At 48.4% G+C, this 14,072-nt stretch overlaps 1 protein-coding gene across 2 annotated transcripts in view; it reads left to right on the top strand.

The window, feature by feature from the left end:
* Slc44a3 (solute carrier family 44 member 3) overlaps nucleotides 1-13,832 on the top strand; it is a 72,108-nt gene extending 58,276 nt beyond the window's left edge. For both annotated transcript variants that reach the window (XM_074050946.1, XM_074050945.1), the window contains exons 13-15: nucleotides 9,779-9,916; nucleotides 12,185-12,421; nucleotides 13,349-13,832. In XM_074050946.1, the coding sequence (XP_073907047.1) occupies nucleotides 9,779-9,916; nucleotides 12,185-12,421; nucleotides 13,349-13,453 (480 nt within the window). In that variant the 3' untranslated portion in view covers nucleotides 13,454-13,832. The remainder of the gene's footprint in view (nucleotides 1-9,778; nucleotides 9,917-12,184; nucleotides 12,422-13,348) is intronic.
* Nucleotides 13,833-14,072: the final 240 nt, after the last annotated feature.

Genomic DNA, 14,072 nt, shown 5'->3' with positions numbered 1-14,072 from the left:
GTCGGGGTTTCCTGGGTCTGGGGCAGGAAGGGGCTTGTCCACGATGGAGCACTAGCTGTGAACACCTGAGAGAGCTGTCTCCTCTTGGGTAAAATGAGGCGCTTTGCGAAGTGGCCTCTGGGTGGCTTTCTGTTCCGTGTTGCTGTGTTACGCGCCTGGCTTCCACGTGTGAGCGAGTTTGTCTTTCTGAGCTTAACTTGGTGACCCACACTGTCCCCCCAGGCTCCTGAAGGACAAACAGGCCCATCAGCTGAATTCTGGTTTTAGGAAGCGATGCTATTTCTTGGTTTGCCAGAATCATCTCACTTATCTCTCAGCCGCCAGCCCTCCAGACAGGACCGGGTCAGGGGGACATCGGCAAGCAGAGGGACTTGGGAGCCCTGCAGGCGGTGTGACAGTCTGGGGGCGGAACCGGTGTGGGAGGGGCAGGCAGAGGTCACGGCTGGTAAGGAATCAAGGCTGCTCAGGTGTGAGCCCAGGTGTTCAAACCTTAGCGAAGTCAGGATGATAATGAGCGTCACTAAAATCAGGAGGGAGGAGAAATGTGAGGGATTCATCCTTTATCATCAGCGCTGCCTAGACTTAAAATGGTGTTAAGATGGGTGTGATGGTGCAGGCCTTTAATCCCAGCACTCAGGAGGTCCAGGCAGGAGAATCTCAAGCCTGAGCTACCCAGGGAGACCCTGTCTCAAAAAACCAGGGGCCAGAGCCGTAGCTCAGCGGCAGGGCACTTGTCTAGCATGTACAAGGCCCTGGGTTTGATCCCCACCACTGCAAAAAAAAGGCTTTCAAGAGAAAATTAATATGCTAACCTCTTAATATTTTTTCATAGTGTCTTAGAAGATTTTTTACAATTGTCAGAAATTCAAATTCTCCTTCCGTTTTGGTTTAGTTTCATTTCCTCTTGCTCCAGTCAAATTAACATCTGTGCTTGTATTTAAAACACCGAGTACACCGGTCTGCCCATCCGACCTTCCTTCTGTCCATGCATGCTTGCAGAGGAAGGCTGGGGACGTCCAGGCGATGTCAGCAGTGTTTTTTTTCTGAGGGAGGAGATGAGTGCTTTTCTTCCCTCTTTGTCTTTTTCACACCGTCCCACACCTGGCCAGACCCCTCAGGGGCCTGTCAGGCATCCCCACCCACCATGGCACTGCAGCCTGGTGACGGTGAATTCCTGTGGGGATCTGGATGGGGACTGTCAGGCCCTGGAAGGCCAGAGGCTGTGTGAGCTCTGCCTCACTGGGACATGTTTGTGATAAAAACAGCTGGTGGGGAACGGGTTTGGGGTTGTTCCTGTCTCCTCGAGGACCCCGTGCATACGGTTGCATCTGGACTCGGATTCCACTGCGTTTCTTTCAGCCCTCAGGAAAACATGAATTCCGGTGTCTGTTTATTCATCCTTCCATTCTTGTAGTCACTCTTGCTTTATTCCGAGTTAGTAAGAATCAGAGCTGTGTTAGCAAGCCATCCCAGAAATAAAGGGTTATTCGTGGCGTGAGTTTTGGCAAATACCTTCCCCCCACGGTGGAGGGAAACCCTGTTTGCCTGTCTGAAGAGTCAACAGAAATTCGAGTTCGTGGTTCTGCCTCCCTAAGAAGAAACCATTCCAGTTTGGAGGGGGATAGACAGATGTGCTCAGCTGAGTCAGGACAGAGGGCTGGCTTTGGCTTTGACACAGGAGCAAAAGCTGCTCTTTCTTGGAGAATTCTCAAGGTAGTTTAAAGCGGTGATCTGCCTTTCCTGTTGCCTAAGAGTGCACTTATCTCTCATCCGCCTGGACACTTTCTGTACAGTGGGGGTAATGGGACTGTGGTGATGATGTCACCGAGCTGTGATGAAGAGCAGAGAAGGGATGACAGGCTCCCAGGAGGGCCTGGTGCACACCAAGAGCTCTGCCAGTGGGAAGCATTCCTGGCACCAACCTTGACAGCTGCTAGACACCTTTTCAGGCCAGAAGCAGGACACCTGCAGGTGACAGGTGCCACAGAGGTACCATTAAGGCCCCTCACAGGTCTTCAGAGGCTGCACGATTGGAACCCGGCTCCTTTCCAGGAAACCACGCTGCTACCCCCTTGGCTCTTTCTAGCGGCAGCTCTCAGAGAGCCGCTTTCCGTGTTTTGAGCGCTCTGGGAGGAAAGCGCCAAGATGCTTCCTGCAGATGGGGCTGAGGAGCCAGAGGTTCACTTCCTGTAAGAGTGACACCAGGTCAGTCGCATGCATGTGACCGGGAGGCACCACCTGGCCGCTCTGTGCTTTGTTTTCTTGCTACCTCCCTGGATTGGGTTTGCTTAGAGGATTACCTGAGTTACTGTGTGCAGGCAGAAATGGACTTGAACCAGGCACCCAGTGTCCTTGACAAATGTCTGAACACACAAGTCCACACCTACCTAATGACTGAAGAAATGCAAAAAGGGCCCAGGTAGCTCTGTGGGTGTGGCCAGGAAGGGACATGTCCTTCAGGGTGCACTAAGGCAGGTGGAGGAAGCCAAAGGAGTGCAGCTCCCAGTCCCTGATGTCTCCCAGGGCAGAGCTCTGTCACTGGGCCTGGGCCCTGGCTGGTGACTGCCAGCAGGACCAGCTGCTCAGTGCTACGTGGTCACAACACATTGACCAGACTGCAGCACGGCCCACGGGGCCGGGGCTCCCCCTGCTTGGGTTGGAATGAGCTTTGGGGAGCTGGGTATTATGATTGGCAGTTTTTTATTTATTTGTTTATTTATTTTTATTGTTTTATTATTCATATGTGCATACAAGTCTTGGTTCATTTCTCCCCCCTGCCCCCACCCCCTCCCTTACCACCCACCCCACCCCCTCCCTCTCCCCCCCCTCAATACCCAGCAGAAACTCTTTTGCCCTTATTTCTAATTTTGTTGAAGAGAGAGTATAAGCAATAATAGGAAGAAACAAGGGTTTTTACTGGTTGAGATAAGGATAGCTATACAGGGAGTTGACTCACATTGATTTCCTGTGCGTGGGTGTTACCTTCTAGGTTAATTCTTTTTGATCTAACCTTTTCTCTAGTTCCTGTTCCCCTTTTCCATTGGCCTCAGTTGCTTTTAAGGTATCTGCCTTAGTTTCTCTGCGTTAAGGGCAACAAATGCTAGCTATCCTCACCCCTCCCTTGTGTGCTCTCGCTTTTATCATGTGCTCAAAGTCCAATCCCCTTGTTGTGTTTGCCCTTGATCTAATGTCCACATATGAGGGAGAACATACGATTTTTGGTCTTTTGGGCCAGGCTAACCTCACTCAGAATGATGTTCTCCAATTCCATCCATTTACCAGCAAATGATAACATTTCGTTCTTCTTCATGGCTGCATAAAATTCCATTGTGTATAGATACCACATTTTCTTAATCCATTCATCAGTGGTGGGGCATCTTGGCTGTTTCCATAACTTGGCTATTGTGAATAGTGCCGCAATAAACATGGGTGTGCAGGTGCCTCTGGAGTAACAGTCTTTTGGGTATATCCCCAAGAGTGCTATTGCTGGATCAAATGGTAGATCAATGTCTAGCTATTTAAGTAGCCTCCAAATTGTTTTCCAGAGTGGTTGTACTAGTTTACATTCCCACCAGCAGTGTAAGAGGGTTCCTTTTTCCCACGCATCCTCGCCAACACCTGTAGTTCATGGTGTTGCTGATGATGGCTATTCTAACAGGGGTGAGGTGGACTCTTAGTGTGGTTTTAATTTGCATTTCCTTTATTGCTAGAGATGGTGAGCATTTTTTCATGTGGTTTTTGGCCATTTGAATTTCTTCTTTTGAGAAAGTTCTGTTTAGTTCACTTGCCCATTTCTTTACTGGTTCATTAATTTTGGGAGAGTTTAGTTTTTTAAGTTCCCTATATATATTCTGGTTATCAGTCCTTTGTCTGATGTGTAGCTGGCAAATATTTTCTCCCACTCTGTGGGTGTTCTCTTCAGTTTAGAGACCATTTCTTTTGATGAACAGAAGCTTTTTAGTTTTATGAGGTCCCATTTATCTATGCTATCTCTTAGTTGCTGTGCTGCTGGGGTTTCGTTGAGAAAGTTCTTGCCTATACCTACTAACTCCAGAGTATTTCCTACTCTTTCCTGTATCAACTTTAGAGTTTGGGGTCTGATATTAAGATCCTTGATCCATTTTGAGTTAATCTTGGTATAGGATGATATACATGGATCTAGTTTCAGTTTTTTGCAGACTGCTAACCAGTTTTCCCAGAAGTTTTTGTTGAAGAGGCTGCTTTTTCTCCATCGTATATTTTTAGCTCCTTTGTCAAAGACAAGTTGGTTATAGTTGTGTGGCTTCATATCTGGATCCTCTATTCTGTTCCACTGGTCTTCATGTCTGTTTTTGTGCCAGTACCATGCTGTTTTTATTGTTATTGCTTTGTAATATAGTTTGAAGTCAGGTATTGTGATACCTCCTGCATTGTTCTTTTGACTGAGTATTGCCTTGGCTATTCATGGCCTCTTGTGTTTCCATATAAATTTAACGGTAGATTTTTCAATCTCTTTAATGAATGTCATTGGAATTTTGATGGGAATTGCATTAAACATGTAGATTACTTTTGGGAATATAGACATTTTTACTATGTTGATTCTACCAATCCATGAGCAAGGGAGATCTCTCCACTTTCTATAGTCTTCCTCATGATTGGCAGTTTTTTAGTTTTCACTCACAGTTCCTGACTCACTGCTCCTCTGTCATTCCCTTAGTCATGATGGGATGTTGAGACACATTAGGCCTTCAAAGAAGGCCTCTGGAAGTGATCTCTCTCTCTCTTTCTTTCTCTCTCTCCTTCTCCTGCCCTCCTTTTATCTGCTCCTTTTTCTTCCTGAGTCAGGTCACAGAAACTCTAATGCTAAATTCTCTGCCCTACTTTGTCTGACAGTGGGCGATGAGCCCCCCACTTCGGAAGGGGTCTTTGCCCCACAGCCCTTAAGTGGGAAGGCTGGAGAACCCGGATCAGTAGACATTGCTAGGTTTCCCCACCAGGACTGTTAGCATGAGGCCACACCCTGCTGCCTGTGCTCAGTTGTGCCTGTGCAACAAAGTCCTCCACAAAAGCCCACAGGACAGGGTTCAGAGGTGCAGAGAGGGAGGGTTCACCCCTTTTCCCATACCTCGCCCTCTGCATCTCCTCAACTGTGGCCTTCGTAAAATCCTTTACAATAAACCGGGAAGTGTCTCCCCAACTTTGTGAGGCGCTCTAGCGATGACAGCCCCACTGGTCAGAAGCACCACTAAGACGACAGGGCTGATGGTTGCTGTCTGACGTGACTGGTTCTTGGGGACTGAGGCCTGGCCTGTGGGACCTCCAGGTCAGCTCAGGACTAAATTGGGGGCTGTCCCATTGGCTATTGCTACACCGTGGCCTGCTTGACGCCAGGAGCTCTTGTTAGAAGCCAATGGGAGAAACTGAGTGAGTTGATTTTCTCCGCAGAGGGCCCGGCTCCATGGCTCTGTGGTGAGGGGGTCGGCCTGGACTCTCCCAGGGAGCTTTGGGGCAGCCTCCAGGAGTACAGAGCAGAGGTGACAAGTCCTCCTAAAGCTTCCTGTGGCTGCCCTCTCTCCTCCCACCGAGGTGGGGCTCACGCCTCCTCCAGACCCATGGTTCACCTCACTCCTCCCCTTGGCCCACCAGCGCCTGACAGGACCAGACACAGGACATAGGACATGCCTCTGTCACTTGCTGGCCACTGCCACTGCCTCCCTTCCTGCAGGGACAGCCAGCACGGGGACCCGTGCCAAGGCTTCATCTACAAAGTCTGCCAGCACACTCCTCCTCCTTTCACCCCAGCTTCTGGGTCTGCTCCTTGTTGCTGAAACCTTCGCTTGTGGCAGTCCCAGGTGGACAGTCACAGAAGGCTGACATGTGATCAGTCTGGACTGAGAGGGAACCTTTAGTCCAAAGCTAGGGGCTGAGAATCGGAGCTTATGCAGGGGTGCCACCATGCTCCAGTGTGGAGTCCTTGGGATGTTTCCTGGGATTCTGAATTTTGATAGCTTCAGTGTCAAGACACCGAAATGCCCAACTGTGTTGTGACATCAAAGATTTGTGCTCAGTGAAGTTTGTGCGGTCATAAATTAGAAGTGGGTGCCACTAACCTCTTGCTTTCTTGCTTAAAGATTAACCTTGGAGCCAGGTGCCAGTGGCTCACACCCATCACCCTAGTTCCTCAGGAGGCACAGTCCAGGAGGATGGTAGTTTGAAGTCAGTCCCAGGCAAACAGTTTTTGAGACCCTATCTTGAAAACATCCATCACAGTATGCACATATGAATAATAAAAGAAAAATGAAAAAAAAATCCATCACACACACACACACACAAAAAGGCTGGTGGAGTGGCTCGAGTGGTAGAGCACCTGCCTAGCAAGCATGAAGCCCTGAGTTCAAATCCCAGTGCTGCCAAAAACCTTAGGCTGTCCTGATTAACTTTCATAAGCAACACGCCCGCCAGCCCTTTCCACATACAGACAGGCTGTGCACATGATCTTGGCTGGTGACCTGAGCTCTGTCAGCCTGGGCACAAGCACACACTGCACAGTCTGGGAATCTGCCATCCATCCACCTGCCCCATAGGAAGCACCTTCTACTCACAGTGAGTGCAAATCCAGGAATGCTGGCTACAACTGTTGCTCCACACCCTGTCTTGACTGTGCTTGCCTGTCCACATCCATCCAGACATTAATTCTTGATCTCTCTGAGGCACTCGGGGTTGAATCTTGCTTTTGGGGACGTCACAGCAGGAAGGCATGTGTGATTCCCGTCACAGTGGTTTTAAGGCCCTCTTTCCGTGGGCCATGAGACATTGAAGATGAGATCAACGGTTATGGACACCCGGAGTCTGTGCAGTCAGTGCAGACGTGAGAAAATGCCATTTTAACCTTTAATTACCCAAGCCAAGGAGTGGTATCTACTTTTATTGCTGGTGATGATGACCATATTGACTTTGAGACAGTAGATGGGCTTCAGGAAGAGGGAGTCCCCACAAAACCCGCCCTCCCTCCGCTTATGACTCAGGAAGTACACTAAGGACCTCCTTTAAGAAGGGGGATGGATGTGACAGGGAGAGAGGCTGGGGACAGAGCCTGGATGAAAAGAGGAGACACGAGGGGCAGCCTGGCACTGGGACAGGGCCTGAGAGGCAAGACCTCCTTCCTGGTCTGTGGTGTGAGGGATTGCACCCGAGGGTAAGGAAACCTCCCACCCTTCCCGCCTCCCCAGGTGATCAAAGCGCTGCTCTGTGTTCCCAGCTGTAAATGAGGTCAGCCTCGGTAAGCCAGATAATAGCCACCCGGATAGCACCATTTCCTCAGCCAGGTGCTGTGCTGGATGCTTTATAGGGAAGTTCTTCTTTAATCCTTCAACGGTCCTTGGCGGTAGGTGTTATAACTCCCTTTACAGCCCAGGAAGTGAGGCTTACAGACATGAAATCAGGGGCCCAAGGTCAGTAACGCCTCAGCGCTGGATCTGGGATTTGAACCCAGCGACAGTCTGGCTGCAGAGCCTATTGTTTCCCTTAACCACCATGCTTTTAAACAGCATTTGGGCCTAGTGAAAATTGGTAGGGTGACATCCAGAAGGTTGGAATAGAAAGAACAAAGTTCTGTGTCTCACTGACTCACCAGCAGACACCAGCAAAATGCCCTTGATCTTGGTCTATAAATGAGTGAGGCGGCCTCTTCACCCACGTCCACCCCACACCCATCATGTGTGTCCTGAGGTTTACCAAATCGGTCACCAGGCCTCTGCAACCCTCGAGGTGTTGAGGACACAGGCGAGTAACATGAGGGCTGGTTTGAGTGTCAAGGCAAGCTTCCCGTGTATTGTGTGCAAGTCAGGCACCAGAGCTCTTGGTGGAAACAGTAAGGCGCTTTTGTAGGGACTTAATCTGACCCTGACTGAACTCTGAGTGAGGAAGCTGGCCGTGGCCTGCTGTTTTTAAGAACAAAACATTCTCTCTAGCTGCCCTGGATGGATTGGGTTGGTTCATTCTGTCTCCGTCTCCTCTTCCAGCAGTGGGGCTGGATTACCACAGTGGACGCCAAACTGGTTTCCTTTTAATGACTTTGAGGAGGTGAGCACAAGGGTTAAGTGTACATGGCATGGATAAAACGCTTTCACTCTTTATCCAAGTCAAAAGAAACAACAATGATCTAAGCAGGTAGTGTTCCAGGGAGTCTTCTTCCTGGGACAGTTATGAATTCTCTAATGCAAACTCAGGACAAGTAGCATCTTCACAGAATTCAAGAGCTGATGGCCTTGAAATGATCACATAGTCATATGGGGAAGTATTTTGAAAAAAATCACTTCATACATCTTCTCATGTGAACACACACACACACACACACACTCTTAATTTAGTAATCCTCTTCTGGAAATTCATGCTTAAGAAGTTATGCCAGGTGCTGATGGCTCACACCTGTAATCCTAGCTGCTTGGGAGGCTGAGATCAGGAGGACTGTGATTCAACTGGGCAAATAGCTCGAGAAACCTCATCACCAAAAAATAACTCAAGCAAAATCGACTGGTGGTGTGGCTCAAGTGGTGGAATGCCTGCTTTGCAAGGATAAATCCCTGAGTTCAAACCCCAGTCTCACCAAAAAAATAAGTTATCCCAAATCAGGAAAGTAAGATGTCCATTGCATAGTTACTTTTTTGGTGGTACTGGGGTTTGAACTCAGGGCCTCACGCTTGTTAGGCAGGCACTCGATCGCTTGAGCTACTCCACCAGTCCTTTTTTTGTGATGGGTTTTTTCGGGACAGGGTCTCTTGAACTATTTGCCCAGGGTAGTTTTGAACCGTGATCCTCCTGATCTCTGCCTCTTGAGTAGCTAGGATTATAGGCGTGAGCCTCTGGCAGCCAGCTCATTGCATAGTGATTTATAATAGCAAAATATTTTTAACAGTCAATAGGTCCCAGTTACACACGTGCAGGTGCACAACCCCCGTTGGGATTTATATTCATTAAAACTAAAATTACAGAAGCCACATAGCAAGACAAAAATGCTTACATAGAGGAAACAAGTCAGCTGTAGATACAATCTTGACCCTGCACCAACTAAGGTTTGTACTTTTCACTTCTAGATTTTGTATTCAGTTTCTTTTCCTTCTGGTCACTGTTCTTCCACATTCTCTTAACTCCTTCTTCCAGATTGTTGTCAGGGCCCAGTTCCTGAGTGTTGCATTGCTCATTTCCCTGGATCTGTAAAGTGAGTCTGTGGGAACCCCCCTCCCCCAGCCCTCCACCAACCCCTGTCCTCTGGCCCAGGGAGGTGGCTTTGCTTTGCATTTGGCCAGACCCTAAGAGCTCCAGCGGTCCTGGCCACCCGTGTCTCATCAGCACTTGCAGGGCAGTTTCCTGGCTTAGGGCTGATAGGAACATTAGTTCAGTTCCCTATGAAAGCCTGCATTGTCCCTCAGCTCCAGTGGGTTCAATTCCCAGCTTCCCAACCCAAGAACTTTTACTAATCCCCTCCGAGGCCACCAGTGGGCCACCTCTCACAAACCACTATGTCTTGCTTCCCATATAAACTTTGCTTTGCATTACAAAATCATTTATGACTTACCCATCATCTCCATGTTTGTAGTGGGACATTTAACCCACCGTATCAACCTTTGCAACTCACTGCAATTTTGTGAAAGTATTTTTGAATATAATCAAATTATATTCAAACTGATCTGTTCTGGATGAAGACAGTGGTTCGTGGTCACTGTCCTGCGTTTTGTGTGCCCGCCCGCCGTCTCTGCTGTTATTCTGTTGCCTTTGAAATGATTGTGCTGTTTTGTTTTAGAGTGCATACACTGCAGCTGCCATTAACGGGACAGATTTTTGTACATCAGCAAAAGATGCACTGAAAATCTTATCTAAGAATTCGAGTCACTTCCTGTCTGTTTGCTGCTTTGGAAGCTCCATCATTTTTCTAGGAAAGGTGAGATGTCTTGATTTGACAAAAGGACCTGGAATTCAAAGAATTGGGCCACACCGCAATTGATTTGAAAGGGAATTTCTAAGAGCACTTGCCTCGAGCATGAGGCCCTGAGTTCAATCCCAGCACTGGGGACTAACATTTCTTGAACACTTACCTCATAGTGATGCTGTGTTATCTGGGTTAATCCTCAGTACCTCAAGCCTTCTCTGTTTTGCAAATGTTGAAACTCAGGTTTAACAACTTTTCTTGCTGTGCTAGGGATCGAACCCAGAGCCTTGCACAAGCTAGACAAGCCCTCTACCACTAAGCTGTGTCCCCAGCTTCAGGTTTCATAACTTTTCCAGGGTCCCATAATAGGGACGGACAGGATTTTAATCCTCAATCTATTTTACCTGAGACCACGTTTACCATTCTTAGTCCCACTTTTTCATATCTAAAGTAACAATGCTATGACCCCCAGCAAATGAGGATGTTTTGTGGATGTTTGTCATAAAAACACAGGACAGCGTTGACCTTGTGAAATCTGGGCACTATTTCAGGGCATTAGGTCTGAAGCAAGGTAGATTGTTATTTCCTAAATAGGACCAATGTTGCATTTCTATTATCGTCTGGATAAAGTTTTAAAGAATTGCCTGTCGTCTTGTGGAGTGAAGGGGCAACTTTGAGCTGCAGCATGGCTCAGTATAAAGGACGGAATATGAATCGTTTGCAACCCCAAACTTCAGTTTTATATCCCTAGGGGACCCAAAAGAACCACTGGTTACTGCATGCTATATTAAAAGGTGATTAGTTTCTAGTATGTTTCTTATGGGAAATACAGGAAAATGAATTATTATCTAAAGTTAGTGCATTCAAAGAGCCAAAGCCAGGTGTGTGGAGCATGCCTGCAATCCCAGGCCTCTTCTGGGCTGCAGGAAAGAGTGATGGCAGTGGCTGTCCCCCTCCGTCCCCTCATCTCCTCCTGCTGGACCAGCTCCTTGGAAGGTTCTCTGTGTGGTGACACGGTCCTGATTTTCACCCTCCGGGTGCAGCTCTGCACATCTGTTCCCCTGGCCCCACATCTACCTGAATACAATTGAACTGCCACCCACAGACCCCTTGCCTTCCCTCCACGGCTTCCCTGTGCCCAGCTACACACTTCCTCAAGCCATTCCGCTACCTGACACAAACCAGTTGTGACCTGGCCCATGCCGTGCCATGGGGACTGTGCTCTTCACCGAGGACTCTGTGCTCCTGGGACACGGGCAGTGTCCCTGGTGCATGGTGCTCCTAGTTAGCTGTCAGCAACCAGCTGTAGCAAGCTTGGATTTTACAGGTGTATGTGAACTGCACACCACGGGCCTGAGGTGTTTCGTGTGACAGTGACAGGAGCAGCACAAAGTCACCAGGTCTTCAAGTAGCCTGAATATCTGGGCTGTGTTTAAGTGGACAAGCCCATCTGTGGTAGCTTGCTAGGGTTGTGCAGATCTATTTGCCAATACAACTTTCAAAAGATTTTGGAATGAGTTTTCTTCCTCTCGCCCTCCCTCCCTCCCTCCCTTCCTTCCCTTTTTTGTCTCAAATTTGAGATCCTCCTTCCTTAGCCTCCCTCGTGCTGGATTGCAGGCATGCTCCACACACCTGGCTTTGGCTCTTTGAATGCACTAACTTTAGATAATAATTCATTTTCCTGTATTTCCCATAAAAAACATATTAGAAGCTAATCACCTTTTAATCAGCACGCAGTAAGCAGTGGTTCTTTTGGGTCCCCCAGGTAGAATCTTACATGTTAGAGAATTGGCCACACTGTGGCCTGTAGTTCTGTGTCTGGAAATATAATAATTATACTTCCAAAAGCCTAGAATAATCCTATTATCTCCCCATAGCAATGGAAGTGCTTCCACTGTATTCCCGAGGGTTAAACTGGTCACTTTTTAAAGTGTAGCACCCCTGCTCAGCGGGCGGCTACGCAGCAGGCATTTAAAAACGGCCCTTCTAAGAAGGCTTTTAAGTGAAAATACAGATGTGCTGTGACATTGGGGTATTAAGGAGAACCAGGACAAGCGCTTTGTGACCACTCCGTGTGTGTCACAAGTAGGTGCAATGGGGGGAGATCGCCCTCCCACCCCATGAACTGAGCTGTCCTCCCTCCGCTCTCATTCTGCCAATTTTCGACTCTTTACAACAGAGTGCACACGCGCGCACACACAGTTGCTTTTGACAGTGACTTTCCCGAAGTCCTCTAACCAACCCATTTACGAAGGTCTCCACAAACGCTCGCTTTGGCAGGTGCTGGCAGTGTGCCTCACGGTCTTCGCAGGACTGCTGGCGTTTAACTACAGCCGAGCGCTGCAGGTGTGGGGCATCCCGCTGCTCCTGGTGGCCTTTTTCGCCTTCTTTGTGGCTCACAGCTTCTTATCTGTCTTTGAAACTGTTCTGGACACGCTGCTCCTGTGCTTCGCTGTGGATCTGGATACAAATGATGGATCATCAGAAAGGCCCTACTTCATGGACCAAGAGTTTTTGGTAAGCTGTGTCCTCCATCCTCAGCCTCACGTCTCGTCCCGAGGGCTCCATGTGGCCTCAGTGTCCAGAGCCCTGGTCTCAGCTTTCCGAGGCTGAGCCTCACCTCACCTCACTGCAGCCTTCTCCCTGGAGAAGGGAGCCCAACAGATTTAAAAGTCCAGATGGGTTCCCCAAGGTGCAGCACCAAAGGGCCTGGTGGTCACACTAGCACCTGAGCACCTCGGTCCCAAAGGTTTGGCGTGACCGCCTGGGCAGTTTGGGTTATCTAACGCTTGATGTTTTCCCGTGTTCTGCGTCCCTGAGTCGTGTCCTAACCCACCAAGCTGAAGGAAGAGCAGTGTAGACTTGTCACCGGCTGTCCCCTGTTGACCGGCCTGCAGCCCTGGGGCCCCATCATCCCAGAAACACCCTCATCAGTACCCGTATCTGCAGAGCCGCAGCTGTTGTTTTTTCACCTCATCAGGGTAGACAGCTGAATGGTGTCCTGTGTCGAGTGGCTCCTCTGTCATTTTCTTTCATTTTGTCGCCACAAGACTTAAGTGCTGACACTCAAGGCACTGTCCCTCAGAAGGCACTAATGTGTCTTCAGTTCTCCTCCGCATACAGCATAAAAGTCATTTTTTATTTGGCTCCTCTGTAGGTTCTGAAGGTGTTTCTGGTGGTTTCCTGATTCACACTTTTCCAGTTAAAATTTCACTTTGAAATCTAACTGTCCCCCCTACCCTCAAATATTTTAATTCCACAGGAAAATAATTTTTTTTGAGATGCTGGGGTTTGAATGAATTCAGGGCCTCACACTTGCTAGGCAGGTCCTCTACCACTTGACCCACCCCGCCAGCACCACGGGGAAAACTTGTCTCCCCAACTGTAGGTGTTATCAAACAGTGCAGATACAGCACTGGTCTCACCCATTCTTTTGTTTTTCAGAGTTTTGTGAAAAGGATTCACAGATTTCACAATGCAGGCTCAGAACAAGATGAGAACCCGCTAAGGAAACAAGAGGGACCAGAACTCCATCCCATTGTGAGCTAGGTGCTCATCAGATGTGTACCCAGAAGTGACCTTCAGAGCCACTGACCAACTAAAAGATCAGACCTGAAGGAGCCACACTGTTTGACCAGGTTTCAATAATGGAATCATAAACGTCTACAGCCCGTTTGATACTAAGACGGAAGAAACATTTAATGCCATGTGTCTACGCCTCAATTTAAAAAGAATATAGCTGGGCGTGGTGGTGCACACCTGTAATCCCAGCAATTAGAAAGGTAAAGCAGGAAGATTGGGCCTTTGAGGTCAGCCTGGGCTGTAGAGTGAGACCTTGTCTCAAAAATAAATAAAAAATAAGATGTACAATATGTAAAAACTCACCGGAGTGTGTGAGTTGACTGGTAAATAAACCTTTAAAACAGGATTTTGTGAGCAGAAATCTGTGGCGTTGCCTTCCTATAGGGCCAGGCCTCTCCCCTCTCCACCCAGTCCAGGAGATGTGCTAAAGATCTGAACTCTCCAAGGTGCAGCTCTTAGATTTAGTGACTCAAAGACAAAATGTGACCTCTCCCTGGACCTGGGCACACAGGTGAAAGGCAGCAGGTTAAGAACATGGGACTTAGCTGGTGACAGGCAGGAGGCACTGACAAGTTAACAAACCTTC

The sequence above is a fragment of the Castor canadensis genome, chromosome 12 (assembly GCF_047511655.1).
Source record: "Castor canadensis chromosome 12, mCasCan1.hap1v2, whole genome shotgun sequence".
Classification (NCBI taxonomy): Eukaryota; Metazoa; Chordata; class Mammalia; order Rodentia; family Castoridae; genus Castor; species Castor canadensis.
Note: the sequence above shows the minus strand (reverse complement) of the source record. Positions and strands in the feature narration are given on the sequence as shown.